At 36.9% G+C, this 27,539-nt stretch overlaps 1 protein-coding gene across 1 annotated transcript; it reads right to left on the bottom strand.

The window, feature by feature from the left end:
* Window positions 1–3,822: 3,822 nt before the first annotated feature.
* On the bottom strand, window positions 3,823–25,020 carry IL2RB (interleukin 2 receptor subunit beta). The gene is made up of 9 exons (XM_015831708.1): window positions 24,944–25,020; window positions 23,711–23,828; window positions 20,102–20,165; window positions 17,648–17,753; window positions 12,976–13,121; window positions 10,651–10,825; window positions 8,922–9,024; window positions 6,929–7,013; window positions 3,823–4,599 (listed from the first exon to the last, which is right to left on the bottom strand). Exons 1-9 carry the CDS (start codon window positions 25,008–25,010, stop codon window positions 3,856–3,858), a joined length of 1,608 nt encoding a protein of 535 aa, XP_015687194.1. The 5' UTR covers window positions 25,011–25,020; the 3' UTR covers window positions 3,823–3,855.
* Between the last annotated feature and the right edge of the window lie 2,519 nt (window positions 25,021–27,539).

The raw sequence follows: 27,539 nt of genomic DNA on the forward strand, positions 1-27,539 counted from the left end.
TTACAATTTATTTTCTTTCATTCTGTTATTATTAAAAGTACTGCCTGCATGACTGTGGCAGTTCTATTGTTGCTTCAAAGATGGAGGAAGTCTGAGAAATGTTGACTGAACATGTATTTGAAATTGGTTTTGGTTTTAGGCACAGGTGCAGATCTCTCTGTTTAAATGAGCTGATCCACCCATCTTCCTAACTAATGACCTGATGTTTTCTTCAAACAAGGGATACAATGAAGATAATTATTAGATTTCTCACATGGGAACTGGGTGATGTTGCTCCACAAGAATTATTGTTAATCAAATGAAAGTTGGATCATTTGTCTGATCAAACAAAGAGATTATTTGTTCAATATTCCAATTTCAAATACTTTTTTTAAAAAAACCTTGAAACATTTTCCTCTATTCACTTCACAAGGAATAAAAAGAACACTTAATTTGTATATGAATATTGAAAATATATAATTAAAAATCCCACTTTTCTCATGCTAAAGAACTCAAGTTAGCTAATGGCATGAAATGCAAAATAATCAAAACAGTAGTAATAATACATTATCAACATAATCCTGCAGAAAAAATAATTTAGCTTATTTTTGTCTCTTTTTCCCCACTTCATTACAATGTTGCATTTCACCTTTTAATTTTGGAGAAGAGATTCATCCTGTAAATAAAACTTGTCTCTTGCAAGAGGGGAAGATGAGAAAGACACCCAAAATAATACCTGGGCATTACTATGACAAATATGAATTGTATGATATTTCAAAATAATTATGGTTAGCGATGGAATGAAATTAAGAATGAAATATTAAGATGGAAGAAATTAAAACAATCTGTTGGAGAGAATATTTGTGATAAAAATGAATATTTTGACAAGAATCACCTTTTTGTTTCAGACAATACCTGTTTTGATAACTGATGTACCACTTAAACAATGGCAAAAAGATAGATCTAAATTTATAAAGCAATGGAAAAAACCACCAGTTAAATATAAAGTGTTAAAACATACAAAGAAAAAAGGAAATTTGAAATTGTATTTTGCTGCTTCTTGTTTGGGTCCCGGATGAAAGAATGGATGTTGCTGAGAAACAGGACTTCTAGAGCTAGAAGGTCACAATATTAGGTTCAGATGGCATGGATATTTTTTGGTACAATAAAATGAAAGTTAATGTGGAATAAATATAAACACAGGTTGTGCCCCAAACACTCTTATGGATCTCAGCTCAGGAGAAAATGGAGTAAATGGTAAACTTTCCATGAACTTTCTTTTTAAAAAATAAAATCTTTATTAAGTTTCAGCAAAATATATCAAAACCCAGGGGGAAAAAAATGAGCTTATATTTGGACTCAAGTCAAGATGCTGCTCCTAAGGGAGTCCACAGACAATAAAGCAGCTTATTGTATGAAACAGTATAAAGCAGTTTGACAAAAGGACACCTCCACATGCAGCCTTGTGACCCTATAGTGCTCTGTCTTGCCAGCTGGGCCAATGTATCCGAAAGCATCGTGAAGCTCCTTTCTGTTTTGAGAGGGTGCAGCTCTCTGCAGTTTATGGCTGGTTTCTTTCCTCCTTTGCCGAGTCTTCTGCCTTTTCCTGCCTATTGGTTTCTGGACTGCAGGAGAAGGCTTTTAAAGAGAAAGGTGACTTGATGGCTTTTTACTGGATGTCCCTTCATGGAACACTGAGGGTTTTCTGTTTGCTTTTGTTGCCACAGGGACTGTGACAACTCAGAACAGAGCAGCATGACCCTTGGTCAGCATTACAAAGTCAGCAAATTTGGAAATAATTGCTGAATGTCTTCAAACCCTTTTCAGGGATTGGGGAGTGGAAGCAATGGTGATAGGGAAGTGCTCAAATTCAGAGCAAGGAGCAATGAAAACAGCAAATTATCTTCTAGTTACTCCTCTAGTACTTGCATACAAGACATTGGAGAGGAATGTAATAGAGCAGAGCAAAGCACCTTTGAAGAATAACCACAATACTTTAAAAAAAAAACCCACTTTGTTTCAGTTAGATGCTGATTTCAGTTTTTCAGACTGACTTGAATGTCACTGGGCAGAACCCTACTGCAATTTCTTATAAGACAGCAATTTTTATCCATTCTGCCACTTTTTCAGCAGAAAAACAGGCCACATTTTACATTGTTCAACCTTTATAGAGTGCAGGGGCCATGGTGGTAATATGATAGTATATAAAAAAAAAACCCACCCAAGGATGACATTTTTTAGTTTGGGGTTTTGGGAAGTATCTGTCAACATCACGGGTTTCACTAAAGAAAGATGAAAAATAATGTAGCTGAAGTTTGACTATTTGCCATCAACATTCAAAGAGATGTTTTAAGGATTCTAGTGGGCCAAAAAAGTGTGTGGGGGGGGAAATGGCTGGAAGCTACATGGCTCATGAATAGTCTAATTCCCAAGATAAGAAAAGTTCTTCCTGAAATAATCAGGCTTTGATATTTGTAGGATGTTGAAAATGAACCTTGAGCTGAGGCCACAAACTAACAAGAATCTGCCTTCCTACTTGCTCTTTGGATTATTTTCTGTCTGATTGAGCATATAGCAGGTTTTGCTAGCTTGAGATTACATATGGCAGTCTAGGACAAAAAGCAGTGTCTGCCTTCTTACTTCTAAATACTGTAAACATTTACAGCATTGTCCACTTCTACATTCCACTTCTCCATGTAACATCTGCATTAAATGACCCCATCTCCACTGCAGGAGACACATGTAATGGTCAATGAATGCAGAAATAATGGTAATTAGCCATGGTACTAATTAGCAGATTTGCAGAAATCATGGTAATTAGCCATGGTACTAATGAGCAGATTTGCAATGCGTGAATTGATTCCAAGACCCAATGCATGAATTGATTCCAAAGCATGAAAAGCAGAATTTGGATCTGGATTTGCAAAATATATTTTTGATGGAGATGCCTAATGTGCAGGTACTCCTCAATTTGCAACCATTCATTTGGTGACCTTTTGAAGATACAACAGCACTGAAAAAAAGGATTTACAACCAATCCTCACAGCTACAATCATCACAGCATCCCCTTGCTTATCAACTGAAATCCTGGCCCCAGTGTGGTTATAAGTCAAAGGCTATTTGTATTCCCACATCAATGAAAAGGAAATAAAATTTAAAAAGAACTGATCAAAATCAACACCAGGAGCAGCAACTTATATTAAAACTCTTGTGGGCTGAAATTGTAAATTTTTCATCTGGCAATTTCAGAGCAAAATTTAGTGATGTGAGATTTTGGGTTGTGAAATTCTATGCAAAGAACAATAACAAAAGCATTTTATAGAAAATAAACTTTGGAGACACTTAAATTTGGGTCTAGGACAACTTGCCCTGGCCAACTCACTGCAGTCGACTTGGCCCAGCTGTCTCACCCTGGCTGACTCACTCCAGCTGACTCACTGTGGGACAACTTGCTGAGGCCAATTCGCCATGGGATAACTTGCTTCAGGACAGTTCAATGTGGGCTAATTCAAGAGAGGGACAAGTAAATTGCAGAGGGGCTTGTTTAGGTTTGAATGTTCTCATGTTACAGGTCATTGAGACTGGGATGAGCTGCAATTCTACTTGTCCCTCTCTTGAGTTATCCCATGTTGAATTGTCCTGTGGTGAGTTGTCCCATGGTGAGTTGATTGCGACGAGTTGTGTCATTCTGCTAAAACGTATCTGGCCAGGTTTCTCTGAAATTGATATCCCTATAAAATATGAAATCTTCTACCCATTCTTCCGTTAGAAATCATGTCAAAAGAATGGAGATCTATTTCTGCTTTCTTGACTGGAGCAAATAAACGATATATAAAGAAACTGTCTTGCTCTCAAAAGAGGCTTCCCATCATGGAATTAGACAGAATGATGACTGTAATGTCTCTGAAAATCCCGCAAGGACAGATAGGTTCCTTCTGAGGAACTGGGGATCTGGCTGGAGGATGCAGCTCTGCAGAAATCATTGGACTGGTCTTGGTTTGAAAACATGAACCTATTATTTCTCATAACATTATTAGATAAGTCTTCATTTCTGAGTAATTCTATTCCACCAGTATTGTGGCTAGATGATTGTGGCTTGCTTGAATCATCTATGGAATACTGCTCAGGGGAGTTTGAAGACAAGACAAGAGGAATTCTGTCTTCCATGTTTTCATTCTGTTCTATAGTTGATGCTATTGGGAAGTTCCCTCCTGATGGAAAAATGTCTCTTGAATAATCTTGAATAAAGGCACCATTTTCCTGGTTTGTCATGATGTTGGTAGATGAAGGAAAATTGTGACTTGCTTCATGGAGCTCTTTGTGGAAATAGAAATCACTATCTTCACTACGAGTCACAGCATCATAGGTAAAATACACCTTGCAGGAATCAATCTCAAGGGAGTCAAGATGATGGAAAAAGAAATAGCCACGATTCATAAAGCAGCTGCTTGAGGACTCTCCACTGGTCTCTGCTGTGTTCTCAATATTTGTGAAGTATTCCTTAGGAGGGAGAAGGCAGGACTCCTTGCTGCTATTTTGCATTATCTCTAATATAGAGACATTGGGGGCTTCAGCTGTAATGTTGAAGGAAGTAATGGATGCTGGGGAGGACAACCACTTCTGCTGGTTGGAAAAGTACAGAAAGGGGGTTAGTATTCAAAATGAGCTGCAGTGCAGATTTCATATCTTAACATATAGATGTTCAGGATCTTTTATCCCATTTCCACAAGCAATTGGCCTATAACATTTCTGTCTGGTATATTTCATAGATAATAACATCATGTGCCATATTTCCTAGAGCAACCTGTCCCAGCCTAGTGTCTCCCAGATATTTTGGCTCCAACCAGCATGGTCATAACTAGAAGATACTAGAATGGAGGAGACTGAAATAAGACAACTTTGTATTTGAAATTTAAGTTTAAGTTTGCTACAAGAAACTGGATAAGTGACCATTAAGGGAAATGTGTGGGAGTTAAGAATAGAAAAGAATTCAAGGTAGGCTGACTTAGATCTCTTGAAGGGACTCATGACTCATTTGACCCCTCCCTCTGGCTCAGCCTTGTCATCTCCCATAATCTCTTTTTTCCAAAAGTGAAGTCCCCTCTACAGCCTCTTTGACACTTCTAAAAGTCATCTTCTGGAAGCCGATTAATGACTGACAGAGAAGGCTAAGAAGTGATGGGAAATTCTTAATAACTTTTTCCCAAATCAAATGGCACTTCCTTTATTACACTAAGGTAGATAAAATTTTTACTCTCTCTGTGAATAGAGGCTCTCATTGAGGTAACTGCTAAGCAGGACATTAACTTTATTCTTCTCTCCTCTCATTGACATCTATACATGAGATGGTCCCTAGAGCTCTTAAGTTTCCTAAATCTTAAACCAAACTAAAATGTGTGAATTAAATGATTTGCAAAAAAAAGGGGGGTACCTGATAATTTTGGGCACATTTAACACAGAATTGACCAGGTTTTGCATTTTTTTCAATAAATGTGCAGAACAGCTTTTATTTAGCTTGCTCACATTTATTCTGCAAATATGGGTAGATATCTTAATGTACCCCCATTACCCTTTCATTTTGTGTATATGCGAAAGAACACATTGTGAAATTAACTTCAAATCTGTTTAGAAAAATAAAAACTATTTGTGATGCAGATACATAATGATGACATAAAAATCACCTATAATATATTATGTCTACGCGTTCTAAAAGCTACCTTAGGCTACCTTTATAGAAGTCGTGATGGTGGCCTTTGCCTTATTCTTCATCTAAGTGCTAAATATTATTTAAATAATGTTGTTGGCAAGGAGGGAAGGCAATTTTCATTCTAGGATTTCTGTTACCTAGAAGTTTTGTTTCAGAAGAGAAACGCAAAGGTTAAACATTTTCTATTACTCTGATTAAAAACTAAAACAACAGCATCTGCTTCCCAGTTTAGTTTATATTTTTTCAGCCAAACATGTGGTTTGACCTAAATTTTGAAAGTGAAGTTTTGAATATTATATATCATTTTGGTTGATTTGATTTTATCAGACAGTTGACCTTTGTCATCTATTACAGATTCTTATTATGCTAGTAATAGTGACATAAGTGCAACTTTAATTGTCACTAAGGCTCTAAGTAAAGTGTTCCTGCAGAATGTTTTGATTCTGTACTATTTAGACCTAGAAACTACATTTAAAATTAAAACATGTGTATATATGACAAGGGGGGCGAAAGAAGGGGTAGAGAAAGCTCTTCCTCCTGAATTTATTAATTGCATTGCTAATTTGCTAATATGGTAGGTTGATATTGAAGATGTATTTTGATCTAAATACATACACCCAATAAAAAGAAAGGGATATATGAGAATTATATACAACCCATTTCAAAGTTTCCCAACAGTTTGGAGAAGCCCAAAATATGTAGAAATTTGGATTTTTCAAAATTGTACAATTAATTCAAAACTATTGATAAAGTAGCACATGCTACTGGATACAAGAATGCACACAATGTGGGTAAATATTTATTTAGCCTTTTTTCTTGCTAAGTATATATACAATTTTAATACAATCAGTAATGTTGGTAAAACTAAACAATTGCCTACTGCTAAACAAATATCAACATTCAGTTAGTAAACAACAAACAGATTAAATTAGGGCTATACTGATTTCACCAAGAATCAGTGATTAGAACTGATCACTGTTCTAATAATTTTTGTGCAATTATTTAAAGACCTACCGTAATTATGTTGATTCTCCATTTATTTGGTAGTAATAAATATTAATTATTAACAACAGTATTTCTAAGTTTCATCTTAGCTTAATTATTTAATACTGCATCCTAGATATTACTCTATGTGTAGTGAGAAGCATGCATCAGGTTAACTCTACCCAGTTTCTCTTTTCCAGATAGCAGTCATGTTCTAAGCTACATATCCATCAATTTCTAAGCCCCCCCCCCTCATACCTGGATATCTCCTCCATGGATATCAGTGAGAGATGGAAAGAACTCAGCTGGATCTGGCAAATTGATCTTAAGCATCTTTCTAAAGCTAAAGCAAGCATATTTTGGAAGAAAATGAAAAGTACTGTAAGTAAGAGTTTGGCGAACAGTCATAAGCAAGCATGGAAACAGCAGATTTGGATCAAAACAATGTGTCAAAATCTTTTCTCTATTTTTGCATCATTTTCAGAATGCTTTAGAGGTTGGGTGTCAGTATTTTTGTGGTTATCCTGTTACATAGCAGCAAACTGTAGTATGGGTTTCTCAAATATATTTACAATGTTGTTCTGGTTTCTAGACTGAGGCTGCCCATATTTCCTGATAGTTGTTATCACGGAGGAAGGCAATATAGAATTGGAGCTATCTGATTTCTAATGGAACACCATCTTTTCCTTTTACAAATTCACAATAATGAGAAATGACAGATCCTGCATTCTAGGATTTCAGAACTTCAGAAAAGTAACTTGTATTTTCATTAGAAAAAGTTAAATGCAAACTGTATTCAGAATTAAATGGTGTAATCAAGCATAACAAAGGAAAAATGTTGTAGCACTTATTTTGTCACAAAAAAGTGAAGGGAACATAAACATCTAAATTTTCCCAATATTCATTATTTTAAAAAACAACTACATATGACCATATTTGCTAATATGGTTCTTTAGATGTGCTAAGCTACAATTTCCTAAGTATGCTGACTAGGGCTATGATCTGGGCTCCAAAATATATGAAGGGGATCAAATAAAGGTTGGCACATACTATAGGTAATGATCACTCATCTTTACACTCATTCTTTGATCTTATTTATTCCATATGTTGCCAGAACTTTCTTCTGTTTCACATAGCAAAAAATATTTAAGTCATGTGATTTCATGAAATTGAACAGATATGATGATAGAGACCACATTTTCTATTCCTTAATGGAGCTGTCCCCTGTTCGATTCACTCCATTTGCTTTGGACTACAGCTTCCACATCGGGACCATATCAACTGCTTTAGAATGTCAATTGTAGTAATTAATCTGGATTTTCATATAATTAACTCTACATCAGGGGTCCCCAACCTTGGCAACTTTAAGACCTGTGGACTTCAACTCCCAGAATTCCCCAGCCAGCCTGCTGTACATAACAAATCTATGGACAATTGAACAAAGTTTAAAATCTTTTTTTTCCATCCAATTTTATTGAGCAAGACAGAGAGGCAACACACCTGCCTCTGAACTATAACATAATTAGCTTAATGTTCGGTAAACAGTGTGTTGTCTGGGTTTACATTTAAGAAACATTCACTAACAGTTGATTTTCATAATCTATAATCCACATACCGGTAATAACTTTACTTGATTTCCTCTTTTTCCCATAATGTTCTCTTTTACCAACCTTAAGTTAATACAATTCTTGTTGTTTTAATGAATGACAATTGAGTATAAAAGTTTTCTAATATTTCTTCAGATAATAATCACATCAATATAATATTCCTTTTCTATCTAGTCATTCTGGTTGTCTCATCATAGATCCTGTTTACAGTTCTTGTTTACATTTGTTTTTCCCTAAAATCTTTTAGGTCTCTTCAAAAGTGGATTCTTCTGTGTAGTGCTTTCTGAAATATTCACATAGTCACAACACAAACTAACGCGATCATATTGTCAATCAAGAAAGTGTTACAGAGAATAGTCTCTGAGGAAATCCCCATGCTGCTGTAAATATAAGAGAAAGTGTATGCTGAGCATGCAGGGCATTTTTGATATCAAATAAAAGAATGACCAAGCACCCCTGACAGTATATACATTTTCAAAAATAAGTAAACTTTCTGTGTTTAAATGGACCCCTTAATTTATGTATAAATACATCTTATCAATTTGAAATTTTGCCAAAGTAGAAACCTGCATTAGTGGTCCAGGAGATAATGCTTTTAATAAAAATAGCAAGAGGACAGAAGTAAGTTTTCAGCTCACTTTTACCATTTTGATGCTGGAGATACAATCAAGAAAATGACGAAGATGGAAATGATGAAACTCCCGGCAATGGCTACAATAACTGGAAGGAATGTAGTTTGTGGTGATGCTCCAAAATTAACCAGAAACAAAAAGTAGAAATTAGCTATTCATTGAAGATAACTAGGTCTTATCTGAATATAGAAGAAGACTCCATATGTAAAGCAATATGGGCTCATACAATACAACACTGTAGACTTAAGATTTTGTTTAATGAATAAGAGGAAGATAATTTTTTGTACTGCTTTTGTAATTATTTTGTAATTATTCTGGTCTTGCCTTTTAGTTACTTGTGTTTGAGTACTCTCAGTTTGTATCTAACATAAGTGTTGGAGCACAGCATTCTGGAGTCAAAGAACTGATTTGCAATTCCTACTCCATCTGTATCCAGAGGCACCCAAGGGAAATAGGAAACCAGAAAAGTCAAGATGGCCCCAGAACTGGATGATTAAGGTTCTACTGTTACATTTGCCACAGTTGCTACCAGCCTTACTTTTTTATCTCCCCTGTTGACATCCTTGGTTGTACTAGCTTTTAGGTAAAAATAGCAACTATTGTGTGAAAAAATAGAATCCGTATAGAAGCTAGTATTTATTCATTAGATTTATATTCCAGTTTCCCTTTAGGAATCAAGTGGCAATAGCATATAGGTCCCCTTTTAATTTTTATCCATATCAACAGTTCTATGGGATTGGTTGAACTAAGAGATAGACACTGACTCAAAATTGTCAGACTTTCCATGTCTAAAGATTCGAACTTGTGTTTGTCCTAGTTCAATCCTAAACCAACACATAACCATTATATCACACTTAGTCTTATAAATTCCAGATGTATCATGTAGTCCCAAATAATAATTAACATCCTGAAAAAGTATACTGATTAAAAATTCCTCATGAGAACTTTTGCATCTGGAAGCAAAAGACTTGAATCCAAATCCAATCTTTCACACATCTGACATTTAGCAGCCTTTGAAAGTAAAAATTTAAAAGAGGCACATTAACTTCTATCAATGGGCTCAGCTACTCTTTTTTACAGCTCAGGCTGAATCCTGGAAAAAAAATGGCTGTTTTAATTAACAGTAGAGAGTGCTGTGCTTGTGTGATCCAGTCAGAAACATTTCCTAATTCAGAATTTAATTTTAGTTTGTTTTGTTTAATGGAAGTATTTTTAGACACGTTTCTTTAAAATAATGTTCACTGCTTTGTTTTATAGGATATGTTTGGATTATAAACCACCTGGAATCATATGGAAGATGGCACTATATAAATATTATAATAAATACATTTCTGAAGTGTGTTCATTCCTAATGAAAAAAGGATTGTGAGCACAAACTAAAAATCTCAAGTGTATAAATGCAATATTTTAAGAAAAATATTATTTGAAATAGGCTTTTGAGTAAACTCATGCAAAAGTAGTCAGACAAGAAATTGTCCCTAATTTTGCACATGTGAGATGCATGTGTGTTGGAATATGCCCATTCAAAATGCTGCACATTAAATTGTTGATTTGTTTGTTTGCCTGAAACTTCCTCCCACATCCTAACTCATATGTGTATCACCAGATTTCCTATTTAAAAATTTTTAAGGTCAAATATTATTGTTAAACATCATTCTTGAGTTTTCTACTTATGTTCTTGGAATTTATTATCTCAACATGTTCTCTAGAGATGACCCAAGCCTTCTATTATGCACCTTACCTTCAGGATCTGTCCTCCATCTTAAAGGAGGTGTGCTCCATCTGCTCCATATACTGTTGTAATAGCTGATCTGTTTTATTTTGACACGAATGGCTGCCTCAAACACTGTGCCAGGAGAAAGGTTCTCAATTATTACCCATTTCTGATCCTGAGCTATGGGCAGGATTGTTTCAGTCTGCAAAATGGAATCAAAAGTAATGACATTTGAGTTGGGTGTAGTTGTAGTATATATAACTTTTGCATATTTGCCACCAAAATAGGATGGAGAATTCATAGCCCTATAGCAGGGCTTTTCAACCTTTTCACCCATTGTACCACTTTTAGGATATGGCAATATCCGAGTACCACCAGTCGCCTAGCAAAGTGTCAAAAACTTGATGATCAAAAAAAAGGAAAAAAGTGATGTACAGGTAGTCCTCGACTTACAACAGTTCGCTTAGTGACTGTTCGAAATTACAGTGGCACTAAAAAAGTGCCCCCCAAGCCTCAGCCGAGCAAGGCGCCTGCCTGCCTACCCGGCCGTGCTCTTCCTCCTGTCCGAGGTTTTCATTGTTGTGAGCATTTCTGTTGAGGATTGGCAGCGGGGGTGGGGTGGGGGGTGTTTGGTTTTTATTCCCCCCCTGTCTGCTGGGTGGTTGCAGCAGGTTTTGGTCCCTTCACATGACCCTCGGGCACTGTGATCGTCATAAATATGAATCAGTTGCCAAGCATCTGAATGTAAATCAAAAGACCCTGGAGAGGCTGCAACATTCCAGCTGATCAGCGCTTCTTCTGGGCTCAGCAGAAGCACCAGGATCAGCGCCGAGCTCCAGCTGGATCCTGGCGCTTCCACTGAGCCCTGACAGCCCCGAAGAAGCGCCGATCAGCTGGAAAGCGGCACTGATCCTGGCGCTTCCGCTGAGCCCTGACAGCCCTGCAGCTCCAGCCATCTCTTACTCAGGCTTGTGCGGTGCTGCCACCGGTTCAGCTCATTCCCCTCCCCTGCTACCACTTTTCTAGGATGGTCGCATACCACCTTCCAGGTGCCAATGTACCACAGGTGGTACCCGTACCACTGGTTGAAAAGCCTTGCCCTATAGTTATGGAGCAAAATAGGTCTTAAGGCTTCCATCCTTAAAATATATCGTCCCCCCCATCTTTAAATATTCCAGCTTTGGCCACTCTAATGATATTACTGCAGTAGTAGCTATAGATTTCAGTGACTGGAAAATATACAAGCACACAAACACATATATACAGTGCAACTATTGATACAAGAAGATTGCCCAACCTACAGTGGCTTCCAGACAGTCTTATCTTCTCCATAGGCTATAGTTCACACCCAAGCTGGGTATTATAGGAATGTAACACATTTCAACAGTGCTCAGTTAGAGAATTCAGTTCTTTCTGAATTTATGGATTGATCTCCACAAATACAAGAAACTTCACAGACTAATATTATATAAATAATGCCCCATTTCTGTTTTTAAAATTTGCAACAACTAAAGATGCATCTTATCTATATTAAAATTGGAAGAATGTTTCATTTTTACTACTTAAAGGTCCTTCCTCCAAGGAGGACCAAGGTTTTATTCAGAGTTCTCCCCATTCCCCATTTCATCTTCCTAGCAACTTTGCAAGTTAAGATAAGCTAAATCACCCTGAAGGCTTCAAAGTATAAGTGGGGATCAGTGGAATTTGGGGGTGCAGGAGGATGAAAAAAACAAACCTAAGGTAGTTGAAACAGAACGACTGAAGCCTTGACCCCTTTATGAGTGTGTCAACTGATACCTTCCTTCACTCCGATGGATGCCACTGGTGACATTTTCAAAATGGATCTCTCTTGTATCAATTCAGGCTGGGCAAACATGTCAGCTTTTAATTTTTCCCAGTTTTGAGCAGTTGTCAAATGTAATGATGATGGCTGAGCACAATCAATACTTCGGCTTGTACATTGTATGAAGCCATTACCTTGGGTTTAGCAAACTCAGCTTGACAATTAAGTTACAATTAATTAGAATTTGACAACTTAGTAAACCTAAACCTTGATTTATAAATCACAGTATCTGGGTTATGTTTAGTTTGGTTTAACATATATGAACCTAGCCAACTGTGATACAATGGCTTAGACTGGTATTTGAACTAAGCCAAAGATTTAGGCTGCAGCCAATTGTTATCAAGTTTCAAGAATAGGTGATATTTCTTCCATGCCTTTGTACTTGTACTGTGTGGTTTTGTTTTCCTACACCATATTGCTTATCTTATTGTCTGTCTAAAGCAGAATTGCAGACTAAAAAAAAAAATCAGTGCTATCAAGTTGTTGCCTTCCACTATCTTTCTGCTTACCTCACCAGAAGAATTTGCTCTATACCGTATTTCATATTCCAGTTTTTCTTTTAGATAATGGGAGACAACACACAGTGTCCATGTTAAATTGTAGGAAGGCTTGCTGGCATTTTCAAGTTGCAAGTTGCAAGGAGGCTGAAGTTGAACTAATTTTGAAAGCAAGAAAGAAACTGATAACTAACATTCTTAATAGTATACTGAATATTTCAAACCTTGTGGCTATCATAAACTTCAGTAAGAATAATTATTTTTTGACCACTTCCCCCATTTCTGTATATAGCTGGCCACAAAGAAACAGTCCACAGAAAGAGAGATAATTGTCCTAACTACCTAATAATTCTAATTTCCCTCCAATCTACTACAATTATCATTAGACAAATAGGGAGTAGAATATTTTGATGGATAAAGAGGTTTTATCCAGCTAAGAAACAGAATTGAAAGAATACTGCAGAATCAGGAATCAAGTGGTACTTCCTGTGGTGTATGGAGCCTCTGTGTAGCCACTTGCTGGGGACACAGTCACAAAAGTTGCAAGGAGATGGGGAGAAATGTGTTCATGCTACCCCCTTCTCTAACTGACACCAGTTGTTGCTGGAACTGTCCCAGGGGAAATATTTTTGTGAGTAAAGAAGCCTATCCCCAAGGAAATCAAACTGGTGAAACATTTAATGTCTATGTGCACATGTGTGTGTGACAGGGATTTCCTCTGGGGCTATTGCATCTACAGTTCCAGCCACAACAGCTGCAGTAAGAGAATTAGGAAGAGGGGGCTTTCTTTTTTAATCCACCCCCCCATTTCTCTCTAGCTTAGAGCTGTTGTTGCTGGAAGCATTTAGAAGCAAATTTTCTTTGACGAACCTTGCCCATTCAAGATGTCAAATTATGTAGTGTTTGCTACTTCCTAAAGATTTATTCTTATATCACATTTTCCTACTACTATCTCATCATTCTCAGCAGGGAACAACAATACAAACTATAGAAAAGCAATAAATGAAATGGAAGCTTGAATGAGGAAGAACAGGCTCCAGCTCAGCCCTAGAGCACTGGAACTGTAGAGACTTCAACTTTGATTCTGAGTAGGCATTCACTGTCTCACTCAAATTCAGTGTACAATTTTGGAGTCCTTTTGGCCTCACAGTTCTTGTTTGAAGAGTGTGAGACAAGGCACCGTTGCACATGTGTCAGTTGCACCTGTTCCTGGACCTTCTCACAGACACTCATATCTTAGTCATCTCCTGATTGACTTATTGCAATGTGTTCAACATCAGGTTGCACTGAAAGACCATCTGGAAGTTCAGTTGCAATGGCGGGGGTTGTTATGGACATTTCTCATTATGTTTATGTGACTCCTCTACTCCATGAGCTGCACTAAGTCTTTATAGGTTTCCAGATGCAACTCAGAATGCTGATTATCACTTATGAAACCCACAGTGGCAAGCCCCTGCACTTTGGAATCATGGATCCCCCAATATACAGTTGACCTCAAGCTTGTAATCTTTTAGAAAAGCAGTTAAAGAATTGGTTCTATCTGTGGGTGCTTGGGTTGGAATTGAGTTCCCAACTGGTGAAATACAGTATATACTAGTTCTGATTGTGATTTAATTGCTTTAGTCAGCTGACAGGTGTTGTTTTCCTATGTATCTTTGTTTAACAATGTCTTTTATGCCACTCAAAGTCATACTGTTTCAATTAAATGACCATTTAAATGTTCTAAATGAATAAATTAAACCAGATATAGGGAGAATACGTGATGACCCATCAATACAACTGGGTAACAAAAGTCTGTGTAAAAACTAAGCATACAACATCTTAAATGCCAGAAGAGAGGGAGCCAACCATATTACTTGGTTCGTAGTGTTTCCTGAATATAAGGACTACCAAAAAGAAGGCTTGCTTTCCAGTCCATGCATCCTCTACCCCTAACTTCACACCATGATGGTATGGTGAGCAGATTGTCTTTGGATATTCTTAGGACAGGCAGACTCACTTTGGATTAGGTGGCCTCTTAAGCATTGTGGTTAGCATAGAGCATTTTGCTGGAGATAAAGCCATATTGGAATAGGATATTGAGGTAAACAAACCTCTGATTGAAAGGAGCCTCCCCAAAGAAAGGGGGACATGAAAACAGCCTCCCCCAAAAATGAGTGCTGCTAACACATCCAGGCATCCCCTGGGCAACGGTTTATAGCTGGCTCCAAAACATGGTGAAGTGCTCATTCTCACCTGTGACACTATGGGCACCCCAGAAATGATCTTTTCAGGTGCACAGATGACTATTATTTCAGTAAACATTTGTCCATATATAAGGAAGAACTGTTGCAGGAGTTGTGCCAAAAATATACTGCAAATGTCCTGTGTACACAGGAGATCCACAGAAACAAGCACCAGAGAAGACCTAAAATGCAGAGCATGTGGCTTGTAGCAGAGAGGCCCCACTGACAGTATGGCAGTGCAGATTTTGTGAAGCCATCAGTATCAGAAATAAATAACATGGAAAGAATAACTGTAACTATATGGTCACTTCAGTGTATAAACCACCACTAACTGAGATCAAAGGTGATGAATTTAATAAGTATTTATTATTTATTAAGTATAAAATAAGTTTTGTCACTGGAGAATTTAATTGTCAAAGCAGCATCTGGGGGTAACCCGATGATGACAGAAATGGGGAGGCTGTGATACAGTGGGCAGATTTGAATAACTTGGCTCTTTTGCATGACAACAAATTATCAGCTTCAATAGTGGAAAGAAGCCCGGGGGATAGAACCCAGACTTGATATTAGCCTGGCCAGCCTGGTATAAATCAGCACATGCTGGGAAAATAGATGTTGCTTTGAATGAAGCTAGCATAATTATTACCGGATGCCTTAAACCTATCTCTCTAGATAAGATCTACCACCTAGCTGGCATTGCCCTGCCTGCTGTATGCAGAGAAGCAGCAGCATACAGAAAGAAACTCAAATCATCACTATCTAGACAACAACCTTTCTATGGCCTACAACCAGCAATCAGAGATTAGGACCTAGGAAAAGCTTCCTTAGGTAAGTGGAAGACTTTGAAGAATTTGAAAGTAGAGTGGACTATGGAAAGCTACAAAGAACCAACACTGGATGGAAACAATGGAGGAGCTGGCCCCTGGATCTGACAAAAGCTGGGAAGTATGGAAATTGTTGAATAGACTGTGCACAAGATCCAGGGACACTCTGAACAAATGGGACTATTTTGTGGCTTCTGCTCTTTGTTATTGCGACAGGCAGACAACACAACTCTATATCTGCCTTTTGTGTCCCAATCAGTGTATACTTGAAGACCTCGTGTTGGTGCAACAGAACACAATTAATGTTGCTAGTTTCTGGGCAGGATCTGTTTAATTTGTACATATTTTAATCTTTATTTTATATTTTCAATTTATATCGTATAGAATGCCTTATTTTAATTGTGATGCTTCTGACACAAGTAAACAAATAAACTTCTGATTTCATTTATGGTCAATATGATGAATAGATCTCAAAGATAAGGACAGTGGGAGATGATATAGTATGAAATTAGAAGTTGGGAGATAAGATTGAACTTGTTCCTGGTCTTAGTAATATGAGAAGCGATATGGATTGTGCAATCCCTACACTATTATCTTGATGCCAGGTCAATTAAAAACAAATTTATCTCATATTAGAGGAAAAAATACATTTGGCAAGTTTTACTGAAATTTGGACAGTTACCAAGATGGCTTTGATCTAACTATGAGTGTATCAAGTATTTCCCTTGATAAAGTGCAACTTTCCTAGCTTGGCACCCTCTAGTTATGTTGCAATTATAACTCTCACAGTTCCACTCACATGGCTTTTAACCATGTTGGGGATTTGAAGGAGCTGTAAGTACAATATATCTGAAGGACTTCAGAATTGGAAGATTATATAATATCTATATAACTGGTGTTCCTTTGTGAAAAAAAAGTGATGGTCTCAAGGCCTTTCCAGAACATGGGAGACTACAATAGTTATGGTGAGTCTAATATGATTTGGCATAAAATTTACAGTCCTCATTATTTCATCTCATCAGCAATCCTGGCACAAATATTTTACATGTATACATACAGATGACACAGGAAGATTCTTGATATGTTTTGAGCATTTTGAGCTATGGGTTTGGATGACTGTTTCAGTTGCTTTGAGAAACACCCCTTGGGATGCTTCATACAATCATACTTGTTGGGGAACAAACCAGAGTCAAATTTATATATCAAATAATTGGAAGAATGTAGAACAGAACAATCCCTGAACTAGAACTGGATCACTTTAAGCTGCAAGCATTCATTATAGTATCGAATTATGACCTACTTGTGTTGTGATTGTTGCTACTGCTTTTTTTTCTTCTTCACATCATTCATTATTTTAGTCCAAAACTATCATTATCCTTGAGTTTCCATTACTGATTTAGCAAGCACTATATTTAATTGGTTGAATATCTCCCATTGATAGCTAATGCCCACATGTTATAATGACTGTTACACTTTTTCTCTGGGCTGAATCTGTTTTCCATTGCATAGTGCTATTTTGGCTACATAGAAGATAGCACATGGAATCATAGGAATAGACAACAGGAAAATACATCATACAATCTTGTGAACTAGGGCACAGTATCAAATATCTCAAACCAGATATTTTCAACTTACTGTTTTTAAATGGTTCTATTGTCTGACTATGAACTTCTGTCCATTTCTTCCCAATGTTGCAAGACACAACCAAGAAAAGAGGGTCTATAATAGCCAAGCTGTAATCCTAAAAACAAATATAGCACTGTTAATTAAGAACAGAACCACTTATACTATTCCAGATGTTGTTGCAAAGAACAGTACATAAAACGAAAGTATATCAGATGATGTTCCATAAACTCATGATAAGTATGGCTACTAAATGTACTAAATGCTACTAAATTAGAATTGGAGATTTACTGTTCAGTTACATAATTTGCAAGGAAACATTCACACAAACATACTGTAATACTATAGCTGGTCACCTCCACAATAGACCCATAAAGGGATGCATTTCTCTCTGTGTTGTGTATCTTGATACATACTTCACAATTTCAAAAAGTGTCTTTAAATAATTTTAATTAATGTCCCTAGAACTGGATTGAATTTTTGGGGGGAAAGCCATGATTTTGACATTGTTACTATAAATTTTGGTTTTTCTATGTAGACTTACAGTAATCTATTCTACATGGACTTTTTGAAGAAGGTTTGAAAGCTGTAATTGGTTCAGAATATGATCCAGACTTCTGTTGAAAATCAGGTGACCCCTATTTTTTTTAGCATATTAATTTAATGAGGCTCGGTCTTTACTAGTTTCTGGTTTATTTGGGATGTAAACGTAACCAATTTCTTTTAAAGTCCTAAATATTTTGTATAGAGGAAGCTTAAAATTGTGTCTATCTGTTCAATTATTCCAGAGTATCCAGGCAAATATAGATATCTAAATTGAGATAATCAATAGAAGAGGATGTGGATTCAGAGATGAGACTTTCTTCTCAGTTATGAAAATATGCTAGCCTGTATCTCAGTTCCATCCCTCATTCCTAATCTGAAATTAGGCTGGCATTCATAAGAGAGAAAGGACCTTCTTTGTAATGGCATCTTGGTTCTGAATGAATTTCCTTTCCCTGAAACTGTATTTTAATTCCTTTTTCTAAAAAGATTGTGAAGACAAATTTTACAACTCTTGATTCTGATGATATTTTGTGTCATATTTTAATAATAATAATAGTAATAGTAGTAGTAGTANATAATAATAATAATAATAATAATAATAATAATAATAATAATAATAATAATAATAATAATAATAATAAAGTTGGAAGGGACCTTGGAGGTCATCGAGTCCAACCCCCTGCTCAGGCAGGAAACCCTATACCATTTTGGACAAATGGCTGTCCAGTCTCTTCTTAAAAACTTCCAGTGTTGGAGCATTCACCGCTTCTGGAAGCAGGTTGTTCCACTGGTTAATTGTTCTAACTGTCAGGAAGTTTCTCCTTAGTTCTAGGTTGCTTCTCTCCTTGATCAGTTTCCATCCATTGCTTCTTGTCCTGCCTTCAAGCGATTTGGAGAATAGCTTGACTCCCTCTTCTTTGTGGTAGCCCCTGAGATATTGGAACACTGCTATCATGTCCCTCCTTGTCTTTCTCTTCATTAAACTAGACATACCCAATTCCAGGAGCTGTTCCTTATATGCTTTAGCCTCCAATCCCCTAATCATCTTTGTTGCTATTCTCTGTACTCTTTCTAGAGTCTCAACATCTTTTTTACATCGCGGTGACCAAAACGGGATGCAGTATTCCAAGTGTGGCCTTACCAAGGCATTGTAAAGTGATATTAACACTTCACATGATCTTGATTCTATCCCTCTGTTAATGCAGCCTAGCACTGTGTTGGCCTTAATGCAGCCTAGCACTGTATTGGCCTAGCACACTGCTGGCTCATATTTAAGTGATTGTCCACTAGGACTCTGAGGTCCCTCTCACAGTTACTACTATTGAGCAACTTTCTATTCATTTTTTTCTCTAATGAGAAATGTGGAAATGTGTTAATAATTGTTTTTTACTGATGGAGAGACGGTGTTTGCATATTTAATTGTACATTTAAACATTATTCTTAATTTATGAATTGGGATATTAGGTTTGAATTCAATTTCTATTGAAATAAGTAAATAAAATCATCCCACAACTGTTAAATTTAACTGATATACTATATATATGCTTAAAAGTCTGGTGGCTTTGGTGATAGTTGACATATTCTTTTTTCCTTTTGACCAAAGGAAAGGGAGTGGATCAAAGCAATATTGAGAAGAATTTAGAGTGATATATATATAATACCTGAGTCTTCACATACCAACATCAGTAAACAAGTCAAATTATTATTGAAACAGAGATTTCAGCCCTATATCTTGAAATGAGACAATTTTAATATACAGAAATATTAAGTCAAATAATTTTTTGGTGTTGGAAGATTAATTGATTAATCAATTTGTAGCTTTAAATGTGCTTCATCAAATACTGTTTTTTTCAGCATCATATACTGAGAACAGCTGTTATAAAAAGCTGTTAGCCAGGATTTTGTAAAAGGATTGCTTACCTCAAGAATCAACTTACAACTCCTTATGCTCGTACCATTCATTTGACATGTCTTAGGTGGTTTCCTGCAAGGAAGAGTTGTCATAAGGCACACAAATTTCTAAATTTTGCCCATAAACAATTCATTCACACAATGCAAGATAGCAGTTGTAGGATCAGATAACTCACATAATAATAATAATAATAATAATAANCAGAGGGTAGGGGCACCCACAGAGAAGGCCCTCCCCCTGGGGGTCGCCAGCCGACATTGCTTGGCCGACGGCACCCTGAGGAGGCCCACTCTGTGGGAGCGTACCGGTCTGAGGGAGGGGATCTGCGGCAGAAGGCGGTCTCGGAGATAACCGGGTCCTATGCCATGAAGCGCTTTAAAGGTGGTAACTAACACCTTAACACATGCAGGAATAGGTTATTAATTTAACATCACTGATAGAATTATTCACTAGCCAGGCCCAATTCAGAATATTGAATGTATCATAATTTCAAAATGAAATAGATAAATAGATATCTCTCAATTTATATTTTAAGATTAACTGAGGAGATCTTGCCATTTGGTCCTATGGTGTGACAGCTTGAAGCTGAACTTTATTAAAGGCAGCATTCCAACTATGGATTTTGGAAGAAGTATATAGGAAAATCATATTTTTTCACAATCTTTAGAAGTGCAATCTGGCTACAGGCAGTGCTTTTTTTGAAGAAAAAAAAAGGTGCCGGAACTCACACACGTCATACAACCCGCCTTGCCTACTCTACAAGGTTCCATCCAAAAAAGGTGCCAGAACTCTGTTCTGGGCGTTCTATGACAAAAAAAAGCCCTGGTTACAGGGCTACTATTTTTGAAATGATATTTTTTTGTGTGTTTTAATTCTGGTATGGTAGTACTTCATTTGTATTGTATATCTCCTGGATCTTTTGAAAGGAAAGGCAGCATCTGAGCAAAATACATAATAAAGCATGCCTCCAACTCTTTTCAGATAAATCATGTTCAGAAGCCAGTCTGCCATTCTCATTTTAGATACTCCAGATGAGCAAGTTTACTTTTGAATCACAGCAAATTATAGAACCATATGAACATTTTAATGCATTAATTTCAAACTGACAAATTTTAAAGCATAAGTTTAAATATTTTATAAAACTAATAGGCAGGTATAACAAAAGCAAAGCCAGTTTGTTTAGGAACAAGGCCAGTTGGATAACACAGAATAACAGAATAACAGAGTTGGAAGGAAACTTCTAGTCCAACACCTGCTCAAGCAGGAAACTCTATACTCTCTCTCAACTTTGGGAGTTAGCAATGTCAAACCACTTCTGAAATCTTGTCAAAAAACTCTGCAGTGATTGCAGGGACTCATACAGTCAGTGACTGAAAGGCAGCCCTCCTCTAAATAATAATAGTAACACAGATAATTTTAAAATAACAATCCATAATCTAAAGCTATACATCTCAATATCAATCACTTTAAGATGTGTGTATTTCAACTCCAGTGGTTCACCTCTTTCCTCAGGAATCATTTCTAATTGGTGTTGATAGGGGAAATGATCCCATTCATGCCCCCTTACATGACTCAACACTCTCATCTCTTCTGTTCGACATCTACTTGAAACCAAGGCTAAAGCCATCAGACAGTTTGGGGTGCCCTATCAACACCCTATCATTCTGATGATACACAGCTTTGCATTTCAGTCACGAATGGCAGAGGTGAAGCTGTCACTGTATTGACATGTTCGGAGGTCTGGATGGGACAGAACAGACTTCAGCTGATTTTGAACAAGACTGAGTGCTGTAGCTGTTTGGATTCCTAAAGTTGGAAATATTACCATCCTTGGTCTTCGATGGGGCTGAACTTCTAGTCCAGGAGTAGGGAATCTCGGTTCTTTTATGACTTGTGGACTTCAACTCCCAGAATTCCTGAGTCAGGATGGCTGGTTCAGGAATTCTGGGTATTGAAGTCCACAAGTCATAAAAGAGCCAAGGTTCCCTATCCCTGTTCTAGACTAATACACAACTTGGGTCTTTCTGGACTTGCAGCTACTGCTCAAAGAGCAAATGGCAGTTGTGGCCAGGAGGGCCTTTGCAGAGGTTCATCTTGTGCATCCGTTGCAGCCTTTCCACAATTGGGAGGCCTTCCAGTTACTCATGCCCTGGTCACCTCATAATTGGATAATTTCAATGTGCTCTACATGCCCTTGAAGACAACCAGAAAACTACAGCTGGTTCAAAATTCACCAGGGTAAGTAGTAACAAGGTTAAGGTCAGTGTGCTGCTGCTACCCAAGCTGCCAATCTGCTTTCTGAGAGCAATGCAAGGTGCTGGTTATTACTTCTAATGCCCTGCATGGCGTAGGACCTATGAGACACACCTTGTCTCCAATCATTTCTTCCCACCCACTATATTCCAACAGAGTGGGTGTACTCCAAGTCCTTTCTGTTAAACACTGTCATGTTGTGGGACTTAGGAAGTGTGTCTTCTTTGTTGCGGCCCCTGAAATATCATTATGTCACAGATAACAATGGTGTCCTCTCTCTCCTAGCAGAATGGGACAACTTGCCACAGCCAACTTGCTGCAGCCAACTCGTTATAGGACAATTCAACAAATACAAAAGTTGAATTATTTTTGATGGAACCATTGCCAATAATAATAAAGTAAATCCAGAAAACAAGAGATACAATGCTTTTGACAAAAATGTGGTCACCAATAATAAAAGTAACTGAATGAAATAATACAGCATTGAATTGTCCCGCATCAAGTTGTCCTTCCATGAGTTGGCCATGGCAAGTTGGTTGTGGTGAGTTGGCTGTGGTGAGTTGATTGTGGTGAGTTGTCTTAGACCCTTCTCTTAGCTTCAGAAAGCTTTGAAAACCTGGTCTTGTTACCAGATCTGGGTTTGATGCTGATGATTTGTTTAAGGTCTCTGTTTTGTTTTGCTGATTATGTCATTTATTAAATTATTTTAGTCTGGACTGTCTATCTGATTTTATATTTTCAGCTGTTTGGTGTATTTTTCTAGTTTGTACATATCCCAGAATCCACTGGAGTTGGGCAGCTAATTCATCTAAATGAATAAATAGTAAAATAATACCAAGATTTCCTCAGCGAACATGGGGAACACCACACATTTTAAACTTGCCAAGGTTGAGAAACCCTGTTTACAGATTACAATATTGTCAATTGTGTTACAAGTTAATTTGTTAAACTTTTAATTGAAGAATAACTTACCCCAAAATTAAAAATACTAAAAAAACTGAGCTTAACTATTTTAATGGAGACACATATGAAAAGGTTTTACTATCACCCCCAAAATTGATGTTGATCTCTTGGAGTGGTTATTATCCACATTTTGAGAATCTCAGGCACTAATAAAATTCTTATAAGACAGAAATTGCAAATTGTTAAGGTGCAGGGGCATAAGTATTCAGAGTCAAGATTTTCCTTAGAGTATTGAGGACAATATGCTCGGTGGCTTTGTGAAAGTCACTGGAAACCAATATTCTATATATTTCTTTGACAAGAGATTAGATGATTTTTTCCCCATTGATGGATGACTTGAATAGACCTAGGACAAGGCAAATTGGTTTTTATCTTCTAAATATATTTTCCTGATTACTTACCCATAGTCGACTGAAGCAGTGAGTTGGCATTGCCCTTTCATAGCATTTTTCACAGGGATCCAGGTACAAATGACTGTCTCAAATGAGTCATATAAACAGTCCAGATTTGAAGATTCTGCTAGTACAGAGGTGAAAATCTGTTGTGTTATTTCATTCTGTGTTATGTGAAACTCACTGTGCGAGGCAGTTCTGCTGAGTGGACAAAAGAAGACTTGTTCCCTAACTTTTTTTTTCTTTTTAGTGGATGAGCAGATTTGGATATTGGAAAAGATATTATGGATATGGGCAATCATAGGGCAAACCTTTGGTTATGAAAGAAATCTTCATGATATCAGGGGGTACTTTTTTTTTAACCAATGATGGGTGAGCAACTGTGTCACCCTTTACTGTTTTTCTTATAAACAGTTCTGAGATGTTGATTTCAATAACAAATTATATAAATTGCTTCTGGTACTTGGTCTGCTTTTTCTCATGGAAACCTCATACCCTGCTTCTATTCCTTCTGCCCTTCCTTGCATTATATAAATTATTAGCTTCCCCTATCCCTATTCACTTACTTGAACCATATTTCCCTAATTCAGTTTGGGACAGAAAGCAGTGGGATAGTTCTGCTTATTTATAAAGACAAACGTGGGATAAAACTTCTCCCACCAATCAGTCCATTCAATTCATCCACTTCCATGCTGTCCCTGGAACCCTTTTCTTCTCTTCCTTTCATATCACACTGAACAAGAAGAAAGAGTTGAGGCTCAATATCTTGGCATCTTCCAAAGCAAGGGCCCCACTACCCACCATGATAATTAGTTAGTTAGCTGAGTTATATCACCACCCTATTGCTTTGCTGGGCCCTGTAAGTGAACAGTTAGAAGAACAAGATGAAAGAAGCATTAGCTTCCACTCATTTTGCTGCCTTCTTCTAAGTTTGAGTCATAAAGACAAGGCAAACAAATGGATAGAAATACTACCATCAAGCAACAAAGCGAAGGGACTCACTGATTGCATCCTTACTCAGGGATCCCTTTACAAAACCTGCAGATGGCTGAGCACTGGGTTTAGAAGATCTCTTAGATGAACCATTGTACCTGCAGTATACAATATACAATGATTTTATGGTAGTATTTTGCATTGGGAATTTGGGATCTCAGGAGTACAACTTGAATACTACTAACTTAGCTTTTGTCACTGACATAGCTCTAGTATTCATTCTGAAATATGTACAGAAATCAAACTTACTCTGCCTGTCTCCTGATGCTTGGAAGAATGAAATAATGTAGAGCAGAATGAGCAGGCAGGTCTCCATAACCACAGATTTCGAAGACTAAGAGAAATAAAAGAAGCAATCTCAATGAATCCCAACTGCAAAGGTGTGCATATTTCAATTCACACACTCATCCATTTCATTTATTCATTCACTCTCTGGAAATGCACAGGATTTGCAATTTGATTTCATTAGCAAGGCCATTCTGTGAACCTGTTTGATAGCTCAACAACTTTGGATAACATCAACATGAATAAGTTACTGGATTGTCTTCATGAGTAGGGAGGTCGGGTTATTGTGGTATAATAGTTTTGCTCCTACTTGCAGGAATTGTATAAAAAAGTATTTATGCCTTTGAATTCTGGCAATTATGCCGTGGTGTACCATAACACTATTTTGTCCCGAGTGCTATTTTTTTTTATCTCTATGAAGCTGCTGAGGGTGGGGAAAGGAATCATCAATATGGTTCTCTACTCATCTATATTTTTTTATAATATCTAAATCAGCATCTGACTGAAATGATGCAGGAAATGTAAGTCAATTAATTGAAGCAATGTTGACAAGGTGGAGAATGTGTAGATAGAAATGAAAACCTTGCTTATTTTCATTGGGGTCACTCTGTCTTGGAAATGTTAGAAGATATCTGTGAATGTAAACAATATAATTGGATATCTAAATGACCTTTGAGGTGAGACACACCTCAAAGAAACTTAGCTAAAATATTTCTTAAACAAAGACTGCTAAGCTGTTACTGTATTGTCCATGCATTAATAACCTCATGCTTAGATTATTGTGACATGCTTTATATGGGGCTATCTTTGTATTTGGTTTGGAAACTGAACTGGTATATGTGCATCCATGGAAGCAGGTTCATTGCTATAATTAGTTACCTAGTCAGGTTAATAATTTTATATGTGGTATATAAGGCATTTTTATTTACTTATTCATTTATTTGTATCCCGTCTTTATTATTTTTACAAATAACTCATATCCAACATACCTTCCTCCTTCTATTTTCCCCACAACAATAATGAGATGAGTTGGGATGAGAGAGAGCAACTGGTCAAAGGTCACCCAGCTGGCTTTCATGGCTAAGGTGGGGCTAGAACTGATGGTCTCCCACTTTCTACTCTGATGCCTTAACCACTGGACCAAACTGGCTCTTATAGACCTCAATTACTGAGATTGTCAGGAGACATCCAACTGGGTGTGCCTGGAACCACAAAATGCCATATTGCAGTGATAGCACTGAGGCATTCTCTGTAATGTTGGCTGTATTCTGGAATGTTCTCTCTAGTGAACATCATTATGGACCTCCTGTAACATTCTTCTTAAGATTTACCATTCACCTAGGCCTTTTACATGAATGTGGGATAAAAGGTTTTTCTTTTGTTAGCCTTTGTTTTCATTTCCCAGGGTTTCTTTCTCTTGCCTTTTTTTTTTTAAAAAAACCTTTTCATTTTGCATTTATATTTTATAATATCTGAGATTCATTTATATAGGAAGTAGCATAAAATATAACAATATCAATGACAAGGTTCCTAAAAATCATAGGTGTAACTTCAAACCTTAACAGGATACGCCTAGGCATCAAAATACCATACATTTGTGCCTGCCAAGAAACAGGCACCCCGCTGTGTCTGATTTTTAATTTGTTTTAACATTATTTTAACATAAGCACTAATTGGAAGGCTGATGTGCTGTTAAACAAAGCACCAGACTTCAAGAACAACTTTATTTCTAAGAAAGTTTCTAGGCACTACATGGACTATGCAATTATTTCACATGGGCTCATTAGCATGGTTGGAAAATAAAATTGTTGAGTAATTGCAGCCTAATTCTTCTGCTTAGAAATCAAGAATGGATGGGGTAACACTTAGCCAAAAGAGGAGCTTGTTGTAGAAAGCAGTTTTGGAAGGCTAGAGGGAAGATGGAGAGCATGCTTATCAATTTACTTACTGCTGAGTTGTTTTGTGAATGACCATGGCCACCATGGTGGCCGTTTTGTAAATGGACAAAGTCTTCAAAGGCAGGCATTTTATAAGTGCATGCAAATTGTTTTCAAAATTCTAAATAGGTTTATGAGTTTGCCACACACACACATATATAAACTTTCTCAGTCTCCAAGATCTGGGCAGTGTAAAAATGTATTCATAGCCAAAAATATGTCATAAAATGTCCTTGTCAGACATTTTTTCCTGATCAGGAACAGCTTAAAAGATGCTACTCATTGACTATGCAAATGTTCATTGTATTTCATTTCCTGGGTACATTTTCAGTCGTTATTCTAATCACTCTGACATTTACACTTGAAGTGGAAAATTTCTCAAAATGAATTCTTCTTTAAGTAGAATAATCTCAAAATGAATGGATTCTGCACATGACTCAGTTTTCTTTGGGCAGTTGAGTATTTTTTTTTTTGAAACCTAAGATTTCTTCAGAGCTGTCTCTTCGTCTTCATCAACAACATATACATAAGAAAGCAAAGCAATAGATAACAGGATTTTAGAATTAGGAAGAAGATGATTCTCTTTTATGAATGTTAAGATTAAAATAATTTCAGAATATTTA

The sequence above is a fragment of the Protobothrops mucrosquamatus genome, unplaced genomic scaffold (genome assembly GCF_001527695.2).
Source record: "Protobothrops mucrosquamatus isolate PMUCROS unplaced genomic scaffold, P.Mucros_1.0 scaffold_22, whole genome shotgun sequence".
In the NCBI taxonomy this organism is placed as follows: domain Eukaryota; kingdom Metazoa; phylum Chordata; class Lepidosauria; order Squamata; family Viperidae; genus Protobothrops; species Protobothrops mucrosquamatus.